Source organism: Martes martes (assembly GCF_963455335.1).
Source record: "Martes martes genome assembly, chromosome: 14".
Lineage (NCBI taxonomy): Eukaryota > Metazoa > Chordata > Mammalia > Carnivora > Mustelidae > Martes > Martes martes.
The window spans coordinates 33,467,864-33,495,094 of NC_137902.1; the positions used below are offsets into that span (position 1 = coordinate 33,467,864).

Genomic DNA, 27,231 nt, shown 5'->3' on the forward strand with positions numbered 1-27,231 from the left:
ACAGAGAGAGAGGGAACACAAGCAGGAGGAGTGGGAGAGGGAGAAGCAGGCTTCCTGCTGAGCAGAGCATCCGATGCAGGGCTCCATCCCAGGACCCTGAGATCGCTGTGACCTGAGCGGAAGGCAGAGGCTTAACCCATTGAACCACCCAGGTGCCCCCCTCCTTCGCTTTCTTGCAGACCCACAAAGCACCCTCCTTCTCTGGGACCGTGTTTCATCAGAAAGTCAAGGTTGGACTAGATGGGCAGTTCTCAGCCTTGAGTAAAACACCAGATTGCCCTGGAGAACTTGTCAATAATGCACATTCCATGCTCCCTCCCCTCAGACATTCTGATCTAGGAGAACCAGGGGAGGCCAAGAAACCAACATTTGCAACACGCTCCAAGGATGAGGTGATTTCCTGGACCCAAAACACTCGAGTAGATGATCTCCTAGTTCCCTTCCAGCCCACAGGTTCCCTCAGGTGTCAGGTTTGGGAAGTACTGGGTAGCCAGGAAGTGCTGACAGCCAGCCAGTTCTGTTTGGGGCGGGTAGCCACAAAAAGAAAGCCAGAGGCTAGGTGGGAGGGAATGGCCAGGGAGGGCCACATTCACTGTGTCCCCGGACAGTGTAAGTGTGATTGGACTGGACTTGGGGACACATCAGTCCCAAGACAGCAGGCAGGACCAAGAGCCGTAGCTCCCTGCCTGCCTGCCTCAGGCTAAGCCAACCACCGCGGCTGTTGGTTCATTCAGATGCTCTAAACAAAGGTTACAAATGGAAAACGTGGCCCACTCAGTGTTGTTTTTAATTTTCCAACACTTAGAAATTGGAGGATTTCACATTTAAATACTCCAGATTTCTCTTGGAAAATCTGAAAGACCGGCCGCACGTGGCTCCCGGGCGTAGGACACGGGCTGGGTGGAGCAGCTGCACCTCCTTAAGGCAAAGGCACCATTTCCAGCCTGCATGGGGCCCAGCTGCCTGGCTCCCACGCGCAGCTCGCGTCCCAGGGAGCTTCTGAGTGGTTGCCCCTGACTCCCACGTTTGCTCTGGGATCAGCGAGAGCAGCAGAAAGCTCCGTATTGAGAGGGTATGACATCGCGTGCCGCCGAGGATTACCGGAAGGCCCCTGGCGGGGACATCGCTCAGCTCACGCACCGAAGCGCAGGGCAAGGAACCGGCAGAGGAACCGCCGCCGCGCTCACGGTAAGGCCCTGCGGAGGCAGCGGCCCCCTGCGTTACACTATTTCCTCTCCCGGGAGGCACAGGGGAGAGAGCGCTCCACAGCCTCCGCACCCCAGTGCCCCGGTGAGGTTTCCCTAGACGGTTCCCTGTCTGTGTGAACCACGGGAGTGGTGGGCAGGGCTGTTTCCCTGTGCTCAGCCCCAGCTCTCCTCCCAGTAGCACTGCATGGCCTGCCGTGCGGGCTACCCTTAAGAGTGGCTCCATTTTACTTCTTAGTCTTGTTTTACTCTTTTTCTTACTTTTACCTTAGTATAAGGTTTGCATCTCTCGAGAGTAAGACTTTCAGTTGTTGTTGGAATAAGGCAGTTCTGTCCCCTCCATATACCTTGACTGTAGAACCTCCTAGAATGTGTTATATTTATCTGTTTGATACTGGCCTCCCCTACTAGAGGATGAAGATGGGGCTGGATTTTATTATCACTGCGTCACTGATACCTAGCCCAGGGACTTGTGTGCAGTGGGCGTTCAACAGGTGTTTGGAGAATGGGATTAGAGGTGTTGAACTAGCATAGCACGGATCCTCGGAACAGGCAGAGCAGAGGTTGGACGTGGCAGAACTTCTCAGACCAGACGGATGGAAGGGATCAGTTAGTGTGTTCTGCTCTTGTACTCTCTGACTTAAGGAACATTCCACTACTCTGGTTATAGTATCACCTAAGTATATGGAGTTTGGAGAATTCACAAGGGTTTTCTGGCAGGGTAGAGAGATTGGCTTTGGAGCTGACTTAGTTTGAAACCCAAGAATGCGTGTGTTTCTTTTTTAAGTGATTGTGGGGATTCTGCTTAACATTTCTGAGCCTCCTATAGTTTTTGCTTCCAATGGATCTTTAACTACCTTATCATTTTACACTGTAAGTCCTTACACAGGCACACCTCTCAGGGTAGAAATCTGAGAATACCTATCTATGCAGATATACACTAGACATATTAAAACTTATTAAATAGTTTTATTCTTTTCTCCTTTATATTACTAACAGTAGCCCAGTGTCCAGCATTTTAGAAAACCTGAATAAAAAAAAAATTAGGGGTTTACACTCACATGTATAAAAATATATATTCAGATAAGCAAATACCTGCTCATTACATTGCCCAACCTTGAGTGCCAAAAATAAATAAATACCTGCCAATCAAATGAGAGGGCTAGATGGTTTTGCTAAAATTCATTTTAACATCTTTAACTGACCAACATGTGCTAATGAAATTCAAGTTGAAGTTATAGCCGGTTAGCGTGAAAGAGAACACTGTGTGGCCACTGAGTATTCCTTAAGCAGAATCTGCTTTGTGCTTGGAACGTAGCTCAGTTTCAACAGGGAGCAGCAAAAAAGATCAAGAAAATTTCCAACTCTTCTAATAACCGCCTTATAAAAGAAAGGGAAAGATATAGGAAGTATTACCACCTTATAATGGCCGTGAAAATCAGAATTGTAGGTTTACAAATCTCGGATAACAAAAGCCAACACAGTAAGATTCTTGGTTAGTTAACTTTGATTTTTAAAAATCTACAAAACATAAAATATTTGCTTGCTGGTACAACAGATTTAGCACACAAGCAATCACCTGAAATATCTTTTCCTCATCAAGTACTTTAACAGTGCAAAGTATCAGCTGTCTCAGCTCACATATTCGGTCACCGAAACCTGAAGATGAACCATCTCAGGGAGGTATCATTGCCAAGGAAAATGCAAAGCAGCCCCCAAAATACAATGATTCTCTCCTGTGCCAGACTCTCAAAGGGAGAGAGGCAGTTTCTTATAGGAGACGTGAAACAAGTAATTCAAAATGTCCATAAGCGAACATAAGATACAGTATTGAACCTTTTGACACAAAAACAATAATTATATTGCTATTTAGAACAGTATTCAACATGGACGAGGAGATCCCTGTGTTCGGTGGCTGGATACTGTATATTGCACTTGGGACATTCCACCAGGCTTTCATTGAGTGCAGCAGAGGGACTTTTTGGTGAGGCAACTTTTACTCTGTTTTCAGACTCTCCTTGGAAAGTGACTAGTGGCTCTGTGAAGGCAAGCTCCCGAAGCTGCTTCTGAAAAATAAATGATTGGAGGTGGTTATAAATTACCCAGATGATCCACAAAGTACTAGGATTGGGTGTCTACGTGGATAGATTTTATTAAAATACTTAGAGCCAAATGTAAATGTAGACCCATGTAACGAGGCTGACAAAATTTGCTAGTTTTTTTTTTTAAAGGGGCAAGTTCAGCCATAAAAAAAATAATAACATAGGGGCGCCTGGGTGGCTCAACCTTTAAGTGTCTGCCTTCTGCTCAGGTCACGATTCCAGGGTCCTGGGATGGAGCCCCTCATCGGGCTCCCTGCTCAGTGGACGCCTGCTTCTCCCTCTCCCACGCACCCTGCTTGTGTTCCCTCTCTTGCTGAGTCTCTCTTTGTCAAATAAATAAAATCTTTAAAAAAAAAACCATAGAATTAAGAGTAGCAAAAAATGTTAGCTGATCAAACAGGTTACACACAGAAATGATGAAAGTATTGCATAATACCTTCATGACTTCCTTTTTCATGTTTTGGGGTTTTTTTTTGAGGAACTTAGACTAGTTGATAAAGTCTAAAAAGGAATAACGTACAGTATACTCTAAAGATGAAATGACAGCAGGGACACAAAGAAAAGCACAGGAAAACTATGGATTCTTTTGTATACCCTCCAGCTTCCTATACTTTGAAAAACAGTAACAGAAATTAATTATAAATTTCAACTTCAAATAATATAAATGGTCAAAATCAATTATGTACTAAAAAACAGTCAAAACGTATTTTGTCTTTTATTCATAAAGAAGCTACAAATGACTTTTTTAACAACTGGGTTTTTTTCCTCCTTCAAAAACTGAGGAATTCTATTCGTAACATTTCACTATCCACAAATATTCTGTCCTACTAGGATCACGTATGAAATATGTGCTAATGGGGCATAAACACAGATAAACATGGATCCCAACAGGCTTGGTCGAAAAGTTTATTAGTAAGATGAAAACAGTAAGTCAAAAATTACTTCCTCATAGAAAAAGTCTTATTTAAAAGGTTATGTTTTAAATGATTTTGTGTTCAAGGTAACCCACAAAAATGTGCTTAGCTTAAAATGCCTAAAACAGTGTATTAACAGGAACAATCCATCATCACTAAAAATGGCATTTCTTCCTTTCTTTTAAATAGAAAAACATAGTTTCAGTTGAGGATTTACAACTGCGCTCCCTTCCCCCCACACTCCCCCAGGGCAGCCCCTGTGTCCTGCCTCTAGAATCCACATGCCACGCTGGGGACGTGGCAGGAGTTGGGGGACAGACACGATCCCAGTACCGCCAAGGCTGGCACGATGCAGAGGCACATAATGTCCCTTTCCAGGGCTCTGAATTGATGCTCAAAAGGCAGTGGCTTCAGATGAAGCAGGGGTTCTGCCTATGATTTGAGAAATAGCCACTCTTAAGCTGTATCCTCCTAGTTTGGGAACCGGTCTGATAAATCAATGGGAAAATGGGAAAATGGTAGGAAGAGAAAGAAAAAGAAAGAGAAAGAAGAAAATGAGTTTTAGTTTAACCATTCCAGACTCACCAAGGATTCCAACTGTGTTATTTGATTTCTTGCTTTTCGGAGCTCCTTAAGAATAACGTGCAGTTGGTGCCGCATATTTTGACGGTCAAGTTTTTCATTTTCAAAGTCTAAAGTACAGGCCTGCATCTGGAACAAATGCCCGGGACAAGGAAATCATGGGTTAATATATACTGTCCAGTTCCCCTGACTAGAAGCTTGAACGTTTTTATTAGAGGCAAGCGTGTGCCCTCCCAGCAAGAATTCATCTGAGGACAATGAGATGTTGTTAAATGAAGAAGCTACAGCTACAGTTCAGTTCAGTTTTTGGTTTATCCAAGGAGCAAAGCCCACGCTTGAAGTGTAGGTGAGTGAGGAGGAGCTTCAGAAGTTGCTGGTTGGACTTTCTCCCCCCCACCCCCCTTTTGTGGGGAAGGGGAAGAAGGGAAAGCGACGGCTGTTCCCTGGTTTGGAATACACTGAAAACGTCTGCTCTCTGTTCTGAGACTAAATGGTATCTCTCTGAGTTCTCTGGAAGTCATAAGGTAGCCCTCTTGGGAGATCCCGTTAGGCTAGAGTAGGGACTACAGAAGTCGCGTGGGGAAGAATAAAATTTAACCAGGCCAACATCACCCTGTCAGACAATTGCCATCTCAGCCAGTTTGGCTTATCTTAAAGACAGGAATACATGACTATCAGATAGTCACTTAATTTTTTGCTGTTATTAGAGTTTATTAAAAACATCTTGTAGGGGCACCTGGCTTGCTCAGTTGGTTAAGTGTCCAACTCTTGACTTTGGCTCAGGTCATGATCTCGGGTTTGTGAGATTGAGCCCCACATGGAGCATGGGCCTGGAACCCGCTTAAGATTCTCTCTCCCCATGCCTTTGCCCCTACCCTCTACCCCCTGCTCAACTGGTTCCACTCTAAAAAAAATCCAAAAAACAAAACAAAAAAAACCTCATGACTTTCAAATGGTTCTTCACAGAACAGTGTAAATGTGAGGAAACATCCCATTTCCTAACAAGTTTAGTCAAATATAGCAGCAACCCCGAGAAGTACCTGTTGTTCCAGCAGAGCTACCCTTGTTTGTTCCTCTTGATGCTTTAGCAGAGACGTGTAAAGAAACTGGACCTGTCAGATGTAAACAGAGCCAACACTGTCATATCCGATCTTTTATTGCATGAGCTGGGATGCAGGAGAGGCTCACAAATCTCACATCTCTACTGGGGACCGCACCTGCTCGCCGGGCTGAGTCACTGCCGCTGCCTGTCGGATGGCTATTGATTGAAGCAGCTGAGCAGTCCCGCCCTGGCTGAGAGATCCCTGGGGCACAGACTGCACGACGTCAAGGCATAGCGCCCAACTCTGCAGGGCACACACCCACTTCCCTGGAAGTTCTAACATCCACTAGTATTTCTGAGCAAGATAACAAAGCTGGCAGTGCCTTGCCCTCCTTGCCCACAGAGGTAGAATAAAATTCCCGACCATTTCTGCTTCATCTTTTGCAAATAGCACTGCTTGCGCCTGTAGGCAGAAGCCAGGGTGGTAAAGACTAAGAAGGCAAATGTTACAGACTGTGTTTTAATCCCTCTCTCAACTTTCGGATAATGTTTAAAAATGACTTTCTATTCGAATAGTAGCAAAAATGAACATCTGCCCAGCCCCTTGGTTTTACAAAGCACTTTCACATTCTCCCAGTTGACCTTCACAAAAGTCCCAGGAAGCAAAAAGAGATTGTTGTGACTAATTTGACACATCAGCGACTTGCTGTCAGAGAAGGTAGCTGACTTTCCCAAGGCCACACCTCCTGAACTACAGACCAGGTATGGACCCTGAATAATGTTTTTTCCACTATTCCATGCTGCCCAACAAGATTTAAATTAATGGTTTCTGCTACAGTAGTATGCAGTTCTAATCATCCTAACTTAGCAGCTCCACTGTCACTGACACAGACATCCTGGCAGAAGGTGGTGAGTATAAGAACATGGAAGGTACTGTGTAAACTCACTTGAGCACACTGTCATCATGATCAAGGGGCCAGACTGGGAACCAGTGCTGATTCCACTCTTTGCTTCACACCTTCTGGCTTCTCATACAGCCCTAACCTCCTTCTCACAGATAGCCTCTCTGTACAGGAGGGAATTCCCAGTCGCTCACTTGATGGGTTCCTTCTTGCCAAAAGGCCTTTGTCCAAATACCATCTCTGGTCCCTAATTTGTCCATGTCATGTTGTCCTGCTTTATATTCTTGAATTTATTTGGTTATTTTGGTACTTGCTATGGTCTGTTTCCATTCTAAAGAAGAATCCCATGCAAGGCAGGTCCTTGTTTTGTTCCTTGCTGGTTCCCTAGTGGTTAAAATAGTCCCTGACACTGGTAGGTACCATGACAATTTTGAATTTGGGATCATGGAAAGTCTTACTTAGGCTCACCTGAGATAAGAGCTCTTCCGATCTCTTCTTCTCTTCTTCAAGTTTTTCCCTAGCAATATCATTCTCTTCCTTGAGCTTTTGTATTTTCTCTGTTTTATACCTATTATCTTCCAGATGTTGTACATCTGCCTTTCTTTGTGAAGACAACAGTTGATTTAAGTCTTGAACTTCTTTTTGGGTTTCTTCATATTTTCTTCGAAATTCACTAAGTTCAAAACTCAACTGAGTTATAGTCTGTCGTTCAACCTCAAGATCTTTTTTTGCATTTGCCAAAAGATGGTTGTAATATTTTTGCTTTTCTTCTTGAAGATAACCTTTGAAAACACATCAGGCACAACACACTTTATATAATAGATAATATTCCTGAGAAGTTAAAACTACACTCATTTCTATAAATAAGATCTTACAAAAGAAGAGTCAAGAGATAGGGTTGCTATTTGACGAACAAGAAAGAATTCAGGTACATTATTTGAAGTAAACCTAAAAAACAAAAGAACTGGAAACAATAATATAGCTATTCTATAGGAAGGGAAAGTAACTAATGTCTAAAGAAGATAAATCAACAAATGGAGACATAAGCTCATTATTTATATCTATAACTACCAAAATTAAAAACAAAAATGTTAAAAGCAGCTGCCCTGACGGGAGGGAGAAAGAGCAATTGGGATGGGAAGGAGAGGGAGGGGCAGGCCCTTCTATATTACTATCAAATTACTTTAACAAGAGCTTCTATTACTTTGATAAAACACGTACACACAGAGAACACTATATCACGAAAGAAAGAAATTAGACTTAGCCCACCACTAAAATCTTACTTTTATGTGTAATATTCCTTCTTTTTTTTTTTTTTAAAGATTTTATTTATTTATTTGACAGATAGAGTTCACAAGTAGGCAGAGAGGCAGGCAGAGAGAGAGAGAGAGGAGGAAGCAGGCTCCCCGTTGAGCAGAGAGCCCGATGCGGGGCTCGATCCCAGGACCCTGGGATCATGACCTGAGCCGAAGGCAGAGGCTTTAACCCACTGAGCCACCCAGGCGCCCCCCCTGATGTGTATTCTTATAATGGCATTACAATAAAGTAATTTTGTACCCAATGCTTTTTGTATTTTCTTTTTTACCATTATCTTCATTTTAAATATTCAAACATGAAGCTCCAAGATTAGGAGACTTGCCTTCCTTTCTTTAGCCTTCTCTTTACATAGTTCAAAATTCAAACTTCAGTCCCATTAGGGCTGTCAGTCTTTTTTTTTTTTTTTTTTTTTTTATTTGACAGAGATCACAAGCAGGCAGAGAGGCAGGCAGAGAGAGGAGAGGAAGCAGGCTCCCCGCGGAGCAGAGAGCCCGATGCGGGGCTCGATCCCAGGACCCCGGGATCATGACCCGAGCCGAAGGCAGAGGCCCAACCCACTGAGCCACCCAGGGGCCCCAGGGCTGTCAGTCTTCTAACAAATGCTTTGCATGGGGGTTTCTCTTCTTTTCTCAGCTCATCATCTAGAACTGCTGAACCGATTTCCCCATCTGTAAAATGACCCCTCTTGCCCCACCTCTTAGGGTTCTTATGAAACTCCATGCAAGGGAAGCTGTAAAGCACTTGGCAAAAAGCCTGCATTCTCCCTAGGAGCCTTCATTTCAATTCTGTGGGAGACTCAAAAGACTGAAGAATCAGCTATAAGATGTATTCCTTCTCCTGGGAGTGATATGAATGTGTGAAAGGAAGCAGAGTAAAAAGACAATCAGTGACAAGGCCAACTCCAGATGAAATGAAGTTGGAGAAGATCTTTGAAGGTGGGGAAGGACATGGACAAAGGAGAAAATTTCATGTGCCTTCAGAACTGCCAGAGATCCCTGACCCTGTGCCTCTGTCCCTTTTCTTCAGAAAACAATGAGAAAACAGACCTGCTAACATGGTCTTTCTTATTTCAGTTATAAGACTTGTTTAATTCACTTTCTAGCACATTTATAAAAATCCAAATTTGATGAATCTCTCCTTTTGGAAAATGTCAGGCAGGCCTACCCCGAAAGAACATTTCTATACCAGTACCTTCTGATTCAGCCTTTTTGGTCTGCTGTGGGAGTGAATGAGCAGCTGTTTCTGATTTCTGTTCCAACTCAAAGATCTTGGCTAAAAGTCCTTTTACGTAGGCCTCCCGCTGCTGATCATACACAAGCCACTGCTGATTTTTCTCCAGAGCCTCAAAATGAAAATGAAAGCAAATCATTAATAAAATAAAAATACTGAAACCTTAAAATGGATAAGAGAGCCCCAGTGATATAGCCTTTCCGAGTACAAAGAAATTGTCACAGGTCATATAGTAGAAATCTACACCACTATATGGCTCGCAACCTGGAGATCCATTGTGACGTCAGGCTCCTTTGGAGCACCTCACACCATGGAGAAGCCATGTTTCCATGGGGTCAAGTTCATTTGTCTGCTCTCTCCTATACACAATTTGCTTTGCATCTGTCCATGTCTTTCTCCATAAACTAGAACGCCTCTGTGGCCAACGTAGACGAGCCCTGCTCCAGAGACTTCCACCCTACACAACTCTGCTCAGGAGCTCCCCACGCGGACAGAGACACAGTCAGACTTGGCAGCCTTCTGCTGGTGTCCCCTGCCCAATCTTACTACCTCCTTCTCCTTCACGGACGCTGCTGTCCAGTAACCTAAACTCTGAACTCCATCTCACGGCTACTTCTCAGAGAATCAAACGTAAAGAGCCGCTACCCTCTTTATCACCAATTCTCATCCTTTACATCTCTTACAACACAAGTAAGAATCCCACACTGCGATCACTCACGTGGTTTGCACGGGGGCTTAAGAACTCGGTTGTTATATAAATATATGACTACATAGTTTTAAAATTTATTTTATCAAACAAACAATAAATAAATCATTTGACCAAACATCTTCAGTTTTTTATCTGTGGTTACGATGTTTTTCAAATAGTAAGTTCCTTGAAGTGGCAGACCATGCTCTTCTGGGAGGATTCCTGGCTTTGTGTATAATATATACTCCAGAAATCACTTGATGATAGGATAATACTAATAAAGCAGGCAGTGTCTGTTTAAGTTAGCTGGTAACAGGGAAACTGATTCACTTTACTGTCACTGCTAACATCGGTTTTTCATTTTGGTTGAATCTTTCCCTCAAGAAACTAGACAGGCTCTGATCAGCTTACCTGGCCACCCAGCCTGAGTTTGAAAACCTCATGCCACCTGATCGGTGGCAAGACACTGGCAAAGCCTCACAGAAGAAGTTACGTTAACTTTAGTGGGTAAGACAAGGTGGCATATAGGGACAAAGGCATGAAGATTCATGAGGTGATGAATTATTATCAACTAGGACAAATTCATATACCTTCTGATTCTAGCTCTCACTGTTCTTAACAACTTGATCCTGGAAAATTCAGTCAAAGGCAAAACCAAAGGAGTCTGCCAGGCCAGCCCAGTATCTCCAGCAATCACACACAACCCTCCCCCTCCGTCTCCTACCCTAGTTTTGTTATTGAAAGTGGGGCACAGATTCAAGTTGAAAGCTAGCAAAAAGGACAACTGTCTGGTGGTACTGGCGGTGGGGGGAAGCCTAGAAATTCTTATACAGCATCACCATGGCAATGAGATTATAACTCTTCTCTCCTTTCTAACCTGGAAGTTCAGTCTAAGGAGATGGGACTATTCCTTTCTCGTTCTTAGTTCCTGAGAGGCTGGGGAAGTAAGTCCCAATGACCATTTGTGTAGAGAGGCCAGTACATCTAAGCCTGATGTCACACGTGTAAAATGTTACAAAGTGTCCCAGAAGGAGGCCCATATAGTGACGTGAATGCCCCTTCACGACAGGCAAGCTCGTTTGTGCTGAGTCCACGGGCTCTGGCGCCTGCGCTATGACCCATCTGCCCCAACAGGGATGCCTACTTAAGCAATGATTCGCTGTTGGATCTTGGTAAATCCTGTTTTTGGATTAAGAGAAAAAAGAAAAAAAGTCCCCATTTTTTGCTCAACAATACAGAGCCTCTTTTGGAAGGTGATTTCCCCATTACAAGAATAAGAGGAGACACAGGCTATCACCAAAAGCTTTCAGTTAATTAAAACAATGATCACTATTTTGGGGGGAAAAAGAACTACTCTTAACAAGTTCAGTTCAACCTTTCCCCTTTCCCCCCAAAGTGCTAAATCGTTTTAATTATATTAGTAACAGAATTTTTGAAAGCTTCATGACACCACTTGCTAAAACTGAAGCTGTGTTCCCTTGGGCTAACATTAAAATGGTCCATAATCTGCCTTTTCCCATCTCTTCAGGTTACAGCCTGGCCATTCATTTCTGGCCTCCACTGCCACCTTGCTGTCCACACAACTATACACATCCTCTGAGCCCAGAATGCCCTAGAACTCCTCCCTAGATCACCTGCCCACTTAAATCCCACGTTTTCATCAAGTTCCCGTGCATCCAAGCCCGGCTTTCAAGGCTCCTCACCATAAGTGTCCTCACCAACCTCCCTCTCCTGTGTAAGCCAACACTGATTTTAGTGTCCATTCAGCCTATTTGACATCTTACACTCATGACCTTGATTGTGTCCTGATGGTAGTTCTTATCTGAACTAGATCAAGAGCCCCTGGACAGTTGGGCCCAGGCTTGTTTAGAATTTGTATGGTTCCATTCATGTGCTTGATGTTTCCATAACAAGGAGTTTCTTGATAAACGTGAACGATGGTGAGGACATAGAGTTGGAGAAACAGTGGTTCCCAGAACCAGCAAGCACCCATGCAGGTCTCTAGCCCCAAACAGAAGTCTGAGAGTATTCGGGAAGGGAGGAAACTGCATGAAAGAATCTAGAAGTTCCTTATACACAGTAGAACAATCCATTTAGAATGATTCAAAAAGAATTGAACACTTTAAAAAACCTATCACTCATAAACCAAGCAATATATGAAAATGAATTTCAAACCCCTTTGTAACAGAACTATCATAGCTATTTCTACAATTTTAACAAGTGCCTCATATGTACCCCGTGCCTTAATTCATCCCAGACCTGTTGGAATCTATTATCATCAATGGTGGAAGTGGCAGCCAGGACATATCATTTCATATCCTTTGGGGGTGCCAAAAAAAGACAGTACAAACATAAATTTCTTGCCAAAAATTTGCCCGGTCAAAGCAGACTGAAGTAAAACATACATACTGGAATACATTTCCAGAAGTGCTCAATTCTTTTTCAATCACTCTGCATTTGTTGTAAATATACTTAAAAAAGGAGGGACTCCCCTCCCCCACAAGCTGGCATCTCACCCTAGGGGGTGAGGTGGGAAAAGTGGTAAGGAACATACTGGACATTCTCAGTTGTGCATCAAGGCATCTTCTTTCAGGGTAAGATTTTCTATCCGTTTAAGATAAAAATGGCTGAGCTTCAAGTCTGAAAAGATCTGTCTATATAAAAACTCTTAAGTCTAGAGAGTTCCTCTAACTTTGGCAGGCTCCTTTCATGAGCATTGTACAGACTTGTGAGCATCTAGGCATGGGGCTTAAAGAACTTTCTGCGTCTGTTTTCTGTAGAACTAAGAAATGGATTAGAGAGACAGAGGCTGCCTCTGGGATCAAAGACAGTCCAGGGCCCTCCAATCACTTGGCCACACACTTTTCTCTCTGCACCTGTCAGGCAGTTATAACATGAGTCTTCCTTGCAGAGCTTAAGGGTTCATTTGTAAAGTAGAGATAATGTACATCTGCTCTGTATTACATTCTCAAATTTAGCTGACAAAAGAGGTAATGTTATAGGAGTCAAAAAGCATGCATGTATCCAAATATTTATAAATCATATGTGTTAGATGCTAAAGATACCTAATTTTATATTGAATTTTAAAATTGTCCATCATTAAGAAACATTTCAATATAAGTAATTCAAGTCAACATTGGATGGTAATGAAATTTTCTTTTAAATGAACCTGTCCATACATTACTTAAGTAGGAAGAACAGAACTATGGGATGAAGATTTGAGGTGCAATATTCTGAAAGGCCAGGTGATGGCGATGTTACTTCAGTAAAGGAGTCAACATTTCTTTCCCCCTGGCCTCTTTCGCATTTGCTTTCTTCTTTAAATAGTATCAATAAGTGGATTTGATGGTCATCAATAAATGCTGATATTAGTTTTGCATCTTTAGAGTCACCATTGAATTATTATCTCTTGCAGCTTTGTGTCCTTTCCATATCTGTTAGGCATGCATTTAACATTTCCTCTTAAGTTATCAGTAAAAATGTGGAACAGAAGTGGTCAAAATTGATGAAACTGGAATATGGATGGTAGATTACACAGAAGTATAGCGTCCGTGTTAAATTTATTGAAGTTGCTATCTGGGGGCGCCTGGGTGGCTCAGTCGGTTAAGCGTCTGCCTTCGGCTCAGGTCGTGATCTCAGGACCAAGCTCTCTCCTATGTGCTTCTCTCTCTGCTCCTACCCCCACTTGTGCTCTCTCTCTGCCTCAAATAATAAAATCTTTAAAAAAAATAAAGTTATCTGTACTGTAGTCACATAAGAGAACATCTCATTCTGAGGAATAGATACTGAAATATAGAGGTTTAAAGGGCCATAATATATGCATCTCACTCTCAAATAGTTCAGAAAAAAAAATATGTATCCAGGAGGGCAGGGTGGGGACTGAAAGAGGTATAAAATGGAGCAAAATGTTAACAATGTTTGAATTTTAGTAAAGAGTATATGGGTGCTCTACGTACCATTTTCATTCTTATAACTTTTTTATAAATTTGAATTTTTTCTAAATAAAAAATTAATAATTATTTATTTTTCCTACATTCTGCTTAAAAATCAGATTTTTTTAAAAATATTTTATTTATTTATTTGACAGAGAGAGAGATCACAAGTAGGCAGAGAGGCAGGCAGAGAGAGGGGGAAAGCAGGCTCCCCGCTGAGCAGAGAGCCTGATGTGGGGCTCAATCCCAGGACCCTGAGACCATGATCTGAGCTGAAGGCAGAGGCTTAACCCACTGAGCTACCCAGGCACCCCTAAAAATCAGATTTTAAAAATTAAAAGCAGGAAATGCCTATTTCAGCTGCCTCTTAGCCTATCTAGTTTGCCAGTTAATGACACTGTACAGTGTTTACAGTACCAACTCCGTGTAATTATTTCAAAATGTCAGTCAGACCAAAATGGTAGTGAGGAATGACACAGCTAGGCCTTAAGAAAGGTAAACATGGGTTTTTAGGGCTCATTTTAGCATAGCAAATACTGATTCTTAAAATAGGTGGGCAAAGTGCTCCAGGCAGCTTTGTGGGAGCTTGGAGCAGGGGTGAGGGCCTGGAACTGCTGAGCTCCCAAAGCAGGATCATGGGACAGCCCCTGTGATCAGCAGAGTGACAGGTTACTCTCCCTGCTCCCTCATCTCCTCCTGGGCTCGCAGACAACCACAGCTAAACCATCTCTTGCTTCCCAGATCTGTTAAGTTAATGCAGCAGCAGCTGGAAGCTTATTGGAAATGCAGAATCTCAGGCCCTACCCCACCAGTGAAATCAGAATCTGCATTTGATGAAGATTCCCCCTAGTCTCAGAGTCACCTGTGAGTCTGGGAGGCCCTGCTCAGTCTAGACCATTTGAAGGTGAGTTGGGTTAAATTTTACTCCACTTATCTAAAAGCCTCTCTAAAGTAAACAGAGCAGAGGAGCACAATGTGATCCTTAAGCTGGAAAGATAAAACAGAACAAAAAGCTTGGGTATACACGGGTAACATTTCAAAGTTACTTTCATACAAAGAACTGTCATTATCTGAGAATAACTTTAACTGGTATTTGAAGCAGTTGATGCTGAGAAGCCTAAAATTATATATAAGTTTCAGACAACAGCATATACTTTCAGGTACGAATAAAATTCAAATGTTCTAGACACTGGGTATATAGCAGTGAAAACACCACAGACACCCTTCCCTCATTAAACATATACCAATGTAAGACTCATATAATAAAGTAAATAAACAAGTAAGTTTAACAGTAATGTGTGATGAGGGGGAAAGTTACAAAAGCAGGAAAAGGTAACAGGAATTGTCTTGGAGCTATACTATTAGAAAAGGTGGCTAGGCAACTCTCTGGCCCAGGCCCCACTCCCCCCACCCCTCCCACTCAAGAAAGTAACAACTGAGTATTATACGATGAAGTGGGGAAGCGAGTCATGAAGATATCTGGAGGGAAGAGCGTGGGTGGTGGGCAGAGGGAACAGAAAGAAAAAGCAGTGTATTGAAGGAAAAGCTAGAAAGCCTGCATGGTTGGAGTAAATAAAGGGGAAAGCAAGAGGTATGTAGATTTATTCCTACGTACATGCATCTGGTAGGTACTGATACACACAGAATGATAAAGTTCAGTGTAACATACAACACAAAGAATTTCTCTTGGGGCACCTGGGTGGCTCAGTGGGTTAAAGCCTCTGCTTTCGGCTCAGGTCATGATCCCAAGGTCCTGGGATCGAGCCCCACATCGGGCTCTCTGCTCAGCAGGGGGCCTGCTTCCTCCTCTCTCTCTCTCTGCCTGCCTCTCTGCCTACTTGTGATCTCTATCAAATAAATAAATAAACAAAAATCTTAAAAAAAAAAAAAAAGAAAAACCATTCCTATAAAAAAAAATTTCTCTTTATTTTACTTTTTTAAAGATTTTATTTATTTACTTGACAGAGAGAGACACAGTGAGAGAGGGAACACAAGCAGAGGGAGTGGGAGAGGGAGAAGCAGGCTTCCCGCTGAGCAGGGAGCCTGATGCGGGGCTCCATCCCAGGGCCCTGGGATCATGACATGAGCCAAAGCCAGAGGCTTAATGACTGAGCCACCCAGGTGCCCCACAAAGAACTTCTTTTGAAAGATCTTTAAAAATTATGTTTCTTCTTTATCTTAGTTAACTGTAGGTGAATTACTTTGATAAGGTTACTATAGTACCCCCACCATACAGACACTCAAGGGATTTAAATTCCTTTGAAGATCAAATAGTCCTCAAGGTACACTTGCTAGATGAAATAAAACAGGAATCTTAAGAGGAACTTAGAGGAGGGTAGACTTACCAGTTAATATTTCTGGAATCAAACTACCTACCTAATATTTAACTCAAGAATTTCATACTTTGTGTATCTGGTACTGAAACTTGAAAAAATACACTGTGAATAATAGTCCTTATTCAATTCTCAATGAAACACGTCAATCTGTTTAAGACATAAGTCCGAAATAATATAGCTTTACCAAATATCTAGAATGACCTCATATCAAATTCTATAGAAATGAAGCACTGAGTATACAAAGAACATGTTTCCTTTTCAAACTACAAAAGCACATCCTGGTTCCAAGGGAAGAATTTCAAATGAATGAGTACATCTTTCATGGATAAACAAGAGAAGAAATTATAAATTAAGATACACCATAATAATACAATAAGATTTAGGCAAAGAAGGAACTTTTTGAACTATTGAGGTGATTTCTAGGACTTTCTCACCTAACAAGACCATGGCTAGAGGAAGTGGCCCTCTAGAATGTGTAGAAAGAGACTTATAGGTGGTAACCTAGGGAGATAGACTGTTTTCAAGTCACACCATCAACTCTGTCAATTTCCATGAAATTTAAGAATGAATAAATTAATCCTCTCTTCCCATAACTTAATAAAAGGAAAACGAGGGGTGCCTGGGTGGCTCGGGTCATGATCACAGGGTCATGAGATCAAGCCCCACATTGAGTTCCGCACTGAGCGTGGAGTCTGCTTGTCCCTCTCCCTCTGCTCCTCCTCATGCTCTCTCTCTCAAATAAATACATAAAATCTTAAAAAATAAATAAATGAAAGGAAATGAGCTTACATCTTTCAACTGTATTTCCATTTCATGAATATCATTTATCGATGAGTTGAAGCAGCTTGTAGCCACAGTCTGAAATAAATCAATATTGGTTAATATCATAAATTTAACAAGAGAAGTTTCCTCATTATATCTGGTTCTAGGATAACACAGTATACTTCACAAGGGCATCTCAAAATCCAGATCTAGTACATGCTGACGAACCATCATGCCAGGTGATGGGTACCAGAGGAGAATGAAGATCTCCTGGAAACTCTCTCAGCAGATTTCATACCTAATTTGACTTCTGAGGTTCTCTGGATCACTAGCATAACCTCAGTGCATAAGAATTGCCCAGTGGTTCTCACCAAAATGAGACAAAACAAAACAGTTGGGCTATTTAAAATGAAATCTGGAAAATACTGAATTGTCAAACAAAAGATAAAAGTTGTCTTCTAGAGTTGTATTTGTATTAGTGGTATTAATTAGTATTAGCTCATACAGATTATACAGAACTCAAAACATAATTTCTCTTTTTTTAAAAAATTTTCTCATAGAGGAAATAGAGGTTGGATGGTTGGATGGTTAGGTATCCAGACTAACCAACAAAACTCATAATAAGCTATATTTCGGTCTTCTAACAGCTTTAAAGAAACAGACTTGTGTGAACACTGGCAAGAAATCACAAAATACTTTTCTCCAAAGATACTCTAGACACTCACCTAGTAGCCCTTTATCCCTCTTGATTTAGTCCTCTTGGTTAAAAACTTGTACAGAGGCAGTTCACCAAACCTCCTCCCTTTTCCCCCTGAACACATTGTGGACTGTATGTCCCAGTCTTCCATGCGGTTGGTGAGACCACGAGACTGAATTCTGTCCAATGGGATGTGGGCATAAGTGAAATATGCCAATGCCAGGCCTGGCCCCCAGACACTGCTCTCATGCTCCACATGCTCCCTCTAGCTTATAGCTATACACAGAGGATCTGATGCAAGGACAAGGGAGCCACTGAAAGGGAGGAAGCTGGATCTGAGTGACTCTGCAGAGCAAAGCCTCCTTCACTCCCATAGTCACTAGACTGTGACATGAGGGGAAAAATGAACATTTGTTGTATAAGACCATGAGATTTGGAGGTTGGTTGTCATAGCAATAAAATTGGCTGACTAATACAGAAATTAATGTGGATAGCCCCCCAATTATTATAAGAGTATATTTTCTAAAGTTCTCATTTCTACCAGGATTTATGTTTCCATATTCAAAAGTGGAGAAACTAGTCCTTGAGCTTTAAGGAAAATTTTAGGCAACCACTTTGAATCTATAATTTTCACAAATTTTAGCTGTGTGAAAATTCTCTAGGAAAAAACCTCTTTAAATTCACCTATAAAAATACTCAACTGCCCATCTATGAGAGTACATATAAATATATTAATTCAATCATTCTGACTCCTCTAAATGGGAGAGACAGTGCAAAGACCTTTAACAACATTGAGATATTATATCTGAAAGCTACAGATTTTCTTCTATAGGTGGTATTAATAGTTGTAGTGTTAACATTATCCAAATGTTCAAAATTACAAAGAATCAAGGATCTGATCAACAAGAAACCATTTACTGAGCACTTAATGCCAAGCACTATGCAAGGAGATTTACATATAACACAACACAACATTTGATCTCCAGTATTGTTTCTTTTTTTTTTTTTTTGGTACCTCTTTATCTCTTTCACCTATTTTAATCTCCAGTAGTCTTTTTTTTTTTTTAATTTTATTTTAATAAACATATAATGTATTTTTATCCCCAGGGGTAATCTCCAGTATTCTTATCCTGATTTTACAATGTGTAAACTGAAGTTTAGAAGAAGGGTCTGGAGAATTCTAGAATTATCTATAAGGCTAGAAAGGGTAAGAAATTTGTTCAGTCACACAATTAGCGAGTGGCAGAACCAAAATCTGAAATCATACAGACAAAGCTTTCCTTGTTCTGCTACACTAGTTTAAACAAAAGAGGGGGAGCAAAAGCACTTGTAGCTCAAAAAAGTATACTTGATATTGTAATTGTGTGTCTCAAATTTGAAAACAACAAAATGAAGCCTATTATCCTCAGGATAAAAACTACAGAAATAAAAGCTGAGGAGAACCTTCTTAGATGATGTGGAGACATAGTGGATCCTGTATTCTGAATATTCTCTTGTGCAAAACAACTGTCTGGGGAGTGGAGGGAGCCATATTAACTATTTTTGCTTATGGAGAGAGAGCCAGGCTATGAATAAAAAATAACCTGTTAGTATACTATTCTGTTTCATCACTTGATAAGGGTGTTTTAATAAAACCACTCTTCACTAGAATTACAAATTGTATCAGAAAGGAAAAAAATCTGGGTTTAAAGAAATGGCGAGTACCTGTGATAAGCGAAGTGTACTGGCTTTGCTTTCAAGTTCAGCAAGCCTTGCAGTGGTAGCAGACAACTGTTTTTTCAATACATCTGTCTCTTCAGACAAGGATTTCAATAGCTGTTCCCTCCTCTCGCCTTCCTTTGTTTTCTCCTCCAGCTGTTCAAGCAATGCAGTGTTGCTGTACCTGGCTTTCAGCTGCTCTCTGAGGCGCTGTATTTCTTTGTCTTTCTCTGTGAGGTGATAAGCATTCTTTTCCCTCTCAGCTTCCAGGACTCGAATTTTCTAGATATAAACTAAGAAAACTCTTAGAACAAAGCCAGGTCAAACATGAAAATAAACAACATACAACAAGCATTTATGAAGGATTTGTCGTACATCAAGTCGGCATTATATTAGACACCAGGGCCAAAAAGAAAATGAAGCCAAGGTCCTATGCTCAGAGACCTCACTGAGAGGTAAACCAACACATGAATGCAGTGTGGTAAGTGCTATAGTTAAGGGATAGATAAAATAAATGCAACACAGACACAGAAAGGAGAAACCAACTCTGTCAAGAGCGGTCAGAGAAAGCTAAAGAAAAGCTGGCTCTCACAAGAGTATCTGATAATCATCCTTCCATCATACCAGTGTTAATCATCTTACAGGCTAAAAGTAGTCATACAAGAGCTACATGCTCATTAATGAACTTGAAGCAACAGAACTTAAAAATTACAGAACGTTACAACTGGATAAAAATGCATTCATTAACTTGTTTTTGTTAACAAATGATTTGGTATCAGATGTAAAAGATGAGCCATGAAGGAGGGTTCACATTTTCAAGGATTTAAAAGATAAAGAAGGCAGCTAGTTAAGCTGCTGCAGACAAAAGGGACAAAGCACCTCTGGAGAGCCCAACAGAACGACTTCACATGCTAACGTGGTAAAAACAACATAAAACTACAAACTTGGGCACCTGGGTGGCTCAGTGGGTTAAAGCCTCTGCCTTCGGCTCAGGTCATGATCCCAGAGTCTTGGGATCGAGTCCCGCATGGGGCTCTCTGCTCTTGGGGAGCCTGCTTCCTCCTCTCTCTCTGCCTGCCTCTCTGCCTACTTGCTATCTGTCTGTCAAATAAATAAATAAAATCTTAAAAAAAAAAACAAAACTACAAACTTGCTGGGGCGTGGAAGGGAGAAGCAGTTGTTTAAATATAAAATGGGGAAACTGAGTTAGATAACCCTGTGAAAACCATGAGGGGATTTTAGTTGCCTTAAGCCTAAGATAAGGCAGTAGTATGATATAATTTAAAAAAAAAAAAAAAAGCCCATATAATTTTAGGCTTTTGGAGAGTATAGCTTCCAGATTACTGGAAATAATAGTGCAGTTTCAACTTGTGTTTGCCACTGTGCACAATATTGGGTGCAAAGTTCAGAAGGAAAATGAACACATCACAAAGTGTTCAGGAAAGTAACCAGGATGTTAAGAAGTTAGAAACTCTGAAGAATATGGGGTTGGTCTACAGAAAAGTAAAAGAAAGCAAGATTTCCTCAAATATCTGAAAAGTTGTCATATGGGTAAAAAATAGACTTGTTCTATGCAGCTGTAAAAGGTACAATTAGAACAAATGGGTAGAAGTTAGAGGAAGTTTAATTTTAATTGATTATAAAGGAATGAAGTTTTGACAACCAGTGCTTGTCAAAAGTAGAAGGAAAGAACTGGAAAGAAATCTCTCAGGGAAGTTATTAGATTCCATCACCAGAATGCAAAATAATCTTTGATAGATCATTTTCCAATGCTCCAATAAGTATTTACTTCAATATGTGGCATTAAAAAGAATAATAAATCATTCAGTTTTATAATGTGCCTATAAAAAGATTTTAAAGAAATCCAATGATACTATTTAATACAGGTCATTTATTTTTTAACTATGAACAATAAAAGAACTTTTGCAAAATAAAATAAGGATTTAATAAGATTAATTTTTAAATCTTTTACTTTTTTTATACTTTATTATTTTTATTAACATATAATGTATTATTTGCCCCAGCGGTACAGGTCTGTGAATCATCAGGCTTACACATTTCACAGCACTCACTGTATCACATACCCTCCCCAATGTCCATAACCCAATCACCCTCGCCCTACCGCCCCCCCACCAGCAACTCTCAGTTTGTTTTGTGAGATTAAAAGTCTCATATGGTTTGTCTCCCTTCCGATCCCATCTTGTTTCATTTTTTCCTTCCCTACTCACCAAGCCCCCCGCCCTGCCTCTCAAATTCCTCATATCAGGGAGATCATATGATAATTGTCTTTCTCCGATTGACTTATTTTGCTCAGCATAATACCCTCTAGTTCCATCCACATCATTGCAAATGGGAAGATTTCGTTTCTTTTGATGGCTGCATAGTATTCCATTATATATATATATATATATATATATATATATATATATATATATCACCTCTTCTTTATCCATTCATCTGTTGATGGACATCTAGGTTCTTTCCATAGTTTGGCTATTGTGGACATTGCTGCTATAAACATTTGGGTGCACGTGCCCCTTCAGATCACTACATTTGTATCTTTAGGGTAAATAACCAGTAGTATGATTGGTGGGCCGTAGGGTAGCCCTATTTTCAACTTTTTGAGGAACCTCCATACTGTTTTCCAGAGTGGCTGCACCAGCTTGCATTCCCACCAACAGTGTAGGAGGGTTCCCCTTTCTCTGCATCCTCTCCAACATCTGTCGTTTCCTGACTTGTTAATTTTAGCCATTCTGACTGGTGTGAGGTGGTATCTCATGGTGGTTTTGATTGTATTTCCCTAATGCCGAGTGATGTTGAGCACTTTTTCATGTGTCTGTTGGCCATCTGGATGTCTTCTTTGCAGAAATGTCTGTTCATGTCCTCTGCCCATTTCTCGACTGGATTCTTTGTTCCTTGGGTGTTGAGTTTGATAAGTTCTTTATAGATTTTGGTTACTAGCCCTTTGTCTGATATGTCATCTGCAAATATCTTCTCCCATTCTGTCAGTTGTCTTTTGGTTTTGTTGACTGTTTCCTTTGCTGTGCAAAAGATTTTGGTCTCGGGACGCCTGGGTGGCTCAGTTGGTTAAACGGCTGCCTTCGGCTCCTGGGATCGAGTCCCACATCGGGCTCCTTGCTCAGCAGGGAGCCTGCTTCTCCCTCTGCCTCTGTCTGCCACTCTGTCTGCCTGTGCTCACATGCTCGCTCTCTCTGACAAATAAATAAATAAATCTTTAAAAAAAAAAAAAAAAGATTTTGATCTTGATGAAGTCCCAATAGTTCATTTTTGCCCTGGCTTCCCTTGCCTTTGGTGATTGTTTGTAAGGAAGAAGTTGCTGTGGCTGAGGTCAAAGAGGTTGCTGCCTGTGTTCTCCTCAAGGATTTTGATGGGTTCCTGTATCACATTTAGGTCTTTCATGAGTCTATTTTTGTGTGTGGTATAAGGAAATGGTCCAGTTTCATTCTGCATGTGGCTGTCTAATTTTCCCAACACCATTTGCTGAAGTGACTGTCTTTTTTCCATTGGACATTCTTTCCTGCTTTGTCAAAGATTAGTTGACCATGGAGTTGAGGGTCTATTTCTGGACTCTCTATTCTGTTCCATTGATCTATGTGTGTGTTTTTGTGCCAGTACCATACTGTCTTGATGATTACAGCTTTGTAATAGAGCTTGAAGTCTGGAATTGTGATGACACCAACTTTGGCTTTCTTTTTCAACATTCCTCCGGCTATTTGGGGTCTTTTCTGGTTCCATATAAATTTTAGAATTATTTGTTCCATTTCTTTGAAAAAAAATGGATGGTATTTTGATAGGGATTGCATTAAATGTGCTGATTGCTTTAAGTAGCATAGACATTTTCACAATATTTGTTCTTTCAATCCATGAGCATGGAACGCTTTTCCATTTCTTTGTGTCTTCCTCGATTTCTTTTATTAGTACTTTATAGTTTTCTGAATACAGATGCTTTGCCTCTTTGGTTAGTTTTATTCCTAGGTATCTTAGGGTTTTGGGTGCAATTGTAAATGGGATTGACTCCTCAATTTCTCTTTCTTCTGTCTTGTTGTTGGTTTATAGAAATGCAACTGATTTCTTTGCATTGATTTTATATCCTGACATTTTACTGAATTCCTGTATGAGTTCTAGCAGTTTTGGAGTGGAGTCTTTGGAGTTTTCCACATAAAGTATCATATCATCTGCAAAGAGTGAGAGTTTGACGACTTCTTCGCCGATTCAGATGCCTTTAATTTCATTTTGTTGTCTGATTGCTGAGGCTAAGACCTCTAGTACTATGTTGAATAGCAGTGGTGACAGTAGACATCCCTGCCATGTTCCTGACCTTAGGGGGAAAGCTCTCAGTTTTTCCCCTCTTGAGAATAATATTCACTGTGGGTTTTTCATAGATGGCTTTGATGATATTGAGGTGTGTACCCTCTATCCCTACACGTTGAAGAGTTTTGATCATGAAAGGATGCTGTACTTTGTCAAATGGTTTTTCAGCATAAATTTTTAAATCTAATAAGTTCCTAACTGATTTTCTGATTATGCCATTACATTACAATTTACAAATTGTAAATTAGAGAATCTGAAATATAGTTTAACAGTATATAGTTTAACTATATATATAGTTAATAGTATATAGTTTAACAATATATGTGATAATTTTACCTCAAAAAATCTGAAAACAAAGATTACTTGGAAATCAGCCAGTCTATATGATAAAATGGGTTTTTAAGCACTCACATTAAAATCTGAACTCCATTGAACACTTAGAAAGTATTAAATTTGATTTTTTACATTTAGTGAATGAGCAGAAAAACTAAATTACAACGTTATTGGGAAAATACTTTCTCAACCCTAACAGTAAAGCTTATTACAATTTGAAAAGGTTTTTAAAGCCACTCACCTCCAAAAGTCTGTGTCTGTCTTTATCAGTAAACTTTCCTTTTCCGCTTGTGATTTCATCCACCGATGTTTTTAAGGCCGCAATTTCTCCCCTAAATTTTTCTAATGCAGTTTCTGATTTGGAGTTACTAGGCTTTGATCCCCATTTACCTTTAATTAAACCTTTGGGACTTCTGGAAGACATCCCTGAAACTGTCTGTAAGAAAAAAAAAATTTTTATACTTTTAAATAAGTCTAAGTTTAAAAGGTCAAGTCTCAAGCTTGAAAAGGTCTAATAACCTATTTGCTAAATAGAAGAACATTTCCATCTCCATAGAAGTGACATAGCCAAACCAGTAGGATATGGGAGAGGGACTAGGAAAGGCTTCTGGCTTGCTGTTATCAATATTTATTTTTTAATCTAGGTGGTAGGTGCATGGGGAGCATTCACCTCTTAAAAATATGTCAACTTATCTTGATGCACACTGAGTAATGTACCAAATTGTTGAATCACTATATTGTACACCTGAAACTAACATAACACCGTATGTTAACCATACTGGTCTTAAAACCAAAAAATTTTTAAAATATGTCAACTTGGATGCTTATGTTTTGTGCAGGATTCTGTATGTGTATCATGCTTCAGTGAGAAAGTTTTGTTTAAAAAAAGGGATCAATGATTAAACCATTAAATGGAGGCTGAACGAAATAGATCACAAACACATATTTTACCCAGGAATAAAATGCTAGTGGTAAATTATATAATTCTGAGAACATAAGCACTGAAATGGCATTACTTGACATAATGGTATGTCCTATTTTAGAAGATAGATCTAGTTCAAATCTATTTAAATAGTCAGCCATGAGAGTACAGTAGGCAAAGGTGAGGAGAATCCAAGATCAGGAAAAAGAGACACAATACTCAAGAATTAAGAATAAGAGGCCAAATTAAGTAAGAAGAAGCTTAAAATCTGCTAACAGTATTAGTTAACAGTTTAGGAGAAGTGTATATTAACTCTAGGAGCAAAATCTATAGTGAAACATACTGTGTATCTATAATAACAGTAGCTTTAATTAGGGAGATTAAAAAACATTTTCCACCTTATGGATCCTAAGATAAAATAGTGATGGTAACTGAGAAATTTAGAGGAATATGGCACCATTCATGCATTCAAAAAATATAAGAAAATCTGATTTGCCAGGCAGCATAAATCGGAAAGGGGGGGGGACAAAAGAAAAAGACATGTTCCCTTACAAAATGGAATTGTCAATCCAGTAAAGAAGGCAAGAAATAACAAAGACACAAATTCTCAAGTTGTAAAGTTTCTCGAGTTGTAAAATTAACACTACATAGAAAATGAAAAGTAGTGAGATGTGATTCCAGTAAAAATTGAGGAGACCTAGGCCTCTCTGTAAAAGTGACTTTTGGGGTCATCCTGTATGAAATTAGAGAGCCTGAAAACACTAGAGCTGTGTAAACTGAGTTGAACAAACCATCTAGTGAAGGTTAGTACTGGATTTTTGCCCAAGGTGACAGACTAAGATAACTAGTAAATCAATTAAGGCTAATGCAAGGTAATGGTATCTTGAGAACGTGCTGCCACAGGAAGTTCTTCCGTGTAGGGTTCTGTTAATAACACATTGTTGACGTGGTATAATGGGCTGATACGACAGAAAACTATTTTTCAACCAAATCACTGAAACACAGAATGGTGGAACTATTCAGTAGAACTGGAAGGAACCTATGGACATTAGTTCCTGACCTCTGGACAGAACTCTTGCAATGAATGACTCTCCTGTTTCTAGCTTCTGGACTGGACCCTGCTGGGATCTCACAGCCCCCCACCACTTAGTCCTACCAACCTCCCTTCTCTGTTTCCCCTATTGCCGGCAGGCTGATACTCACAGGGCTCACACTGTTCAAACTTTGACCCACTGTCCCTTCTTCGGGAAGCCTTCTCTCTGTATAAGCTAATATGGCATAGGACACATTGTTTACTCTCACCCTACATCCGCTTTTTTAATTTGTTCAACAGTTGTTTCAGGGGCCAAAACTTGAATTATTTTTGTCACTCACAGCACCTAACAGCAGCTGCTCAATACATATTTATTGATTGGGTAAAGAGATCTTAGACAAGCTGGACGGGAGGTGACCGAACAAACCGCGATCCAACAACCTCCACAAGACGTGAGCTACAGGCCACATTCTTCCCAAGCGGAGGCAAATCTTACAAAAACCGGGCGCCTGGGTGGCACAGTCGGTGGTTTCAGCTCAGGTGGTGATCTCAGGGTGCTGAGATGGAGCCCCAAGCCGGCTCCCTGCTGGCAGGGCTGCGTAAGAGTCTCTCTGCTTCTCCTTCTGCCCTCCCTCTTGTGCATCGGCTCTCCCTCTCTCTCAAAATAAACGAATAAATAAATCTTTTTAAAATCTTACAAAAACCCTCACACGGGAGCTGTGTGGTCAAACAGGGAGGCAAAGGAAACCTGCAAAATGAGGCACTTATTTTTTTTTCACCTCTAAAATGAAGATGTTTGTAGAATAGACATGAACGTGCTTGGTAATGGGCAAATTGATGTTTTCACGAAAGACCCTGGCCAAGTCGCTTGGCCTCTCCGTGCCAAAAAAAAAAAAAAAAAAAGGGAAAGAGGATGGTAGTACCCACCGCAAAGCTGTAAAGAAGGTTCGACACGCCGACGATCGTGAGGCTCCCAACCCGGTGCCAGGCAAGCGCCAGGGAAAAGGGACATATATCTGGACGGGCAGAGATTGAGTCGAAGCCGACGCTGTCCGCCCGCTGATCCCGCCTCCCTCGCCGTCAGATCTGCCTCGGGGCTGCGGGCCCTGGTCGCCCTTGTCACCCTCGGCTGTCGCCTCCCCACCGCCAGCCGGCACCTAAGGCCAGTGCCGGCGTTCGCGTCGGCCCAGTCACACCCTGCGGC

At 41.0% G+C, this 27,231-nt stretch overlaps 1 protein-coding gene across 1 annotated transcript; it reads right to left on the reverse strand.

Moving 5' to 3' along the window:
- Window positions 1-2,156: 2,156 nt before the first annotated feature.
- On the reverse strand, window positions 2,157-27,231 carry CEP55 (centrosomal protein 55). Its single transcript, XM_080823650.1, has 9 exons — window positions 26,955-27,231; window positions 24,314-24,508; window positions 19,414-19,689; window positions 17,040-17,108; window positions 9,256-9,406; window positions 7,216-7,529; window positions 5,844-5,915; window positions 4,807-4,932; window positions 2,157-3,271 (listed from the first exon to the last, which is right to left on the reverse strand). The coding sequence occupies exons 2-9, from the start codon at window positions 24,494-24,496 to the stop codon at window positions 3,071-3,073; spliced, it is 1,392 nt and encodes a 463-aa protein (XP_080679776.1). The 5' UTR covers window positions 24,497-24,508; window positions 26,955-27,231; the 3' UTR covers window positions 2,157-3,070.

Coding starts and splice junctions, on each gene's coding strand:
- CEP55 (XM_080823650.1), bottom strand. CDS start 24,496: ATGTCTTCCAGAAGTCCCAAAGGTTTAATTAAAGGTAAATGGGGATCA. Junction 5,916..7,215: donor CGGAAGAGCTCTTATCTCAG/GTGAGCCTAAGT, acceptor TACATCTGACAG/GTCCAGTTTCTTTACACGTC. Junction 3,272..4,806: donor TAACACAGTTGGAATCCTTG/GTGAGTCTGGAA, acceptor TTTATTTTTCAG/AAGCAGCTTCGGGAGCTTGC.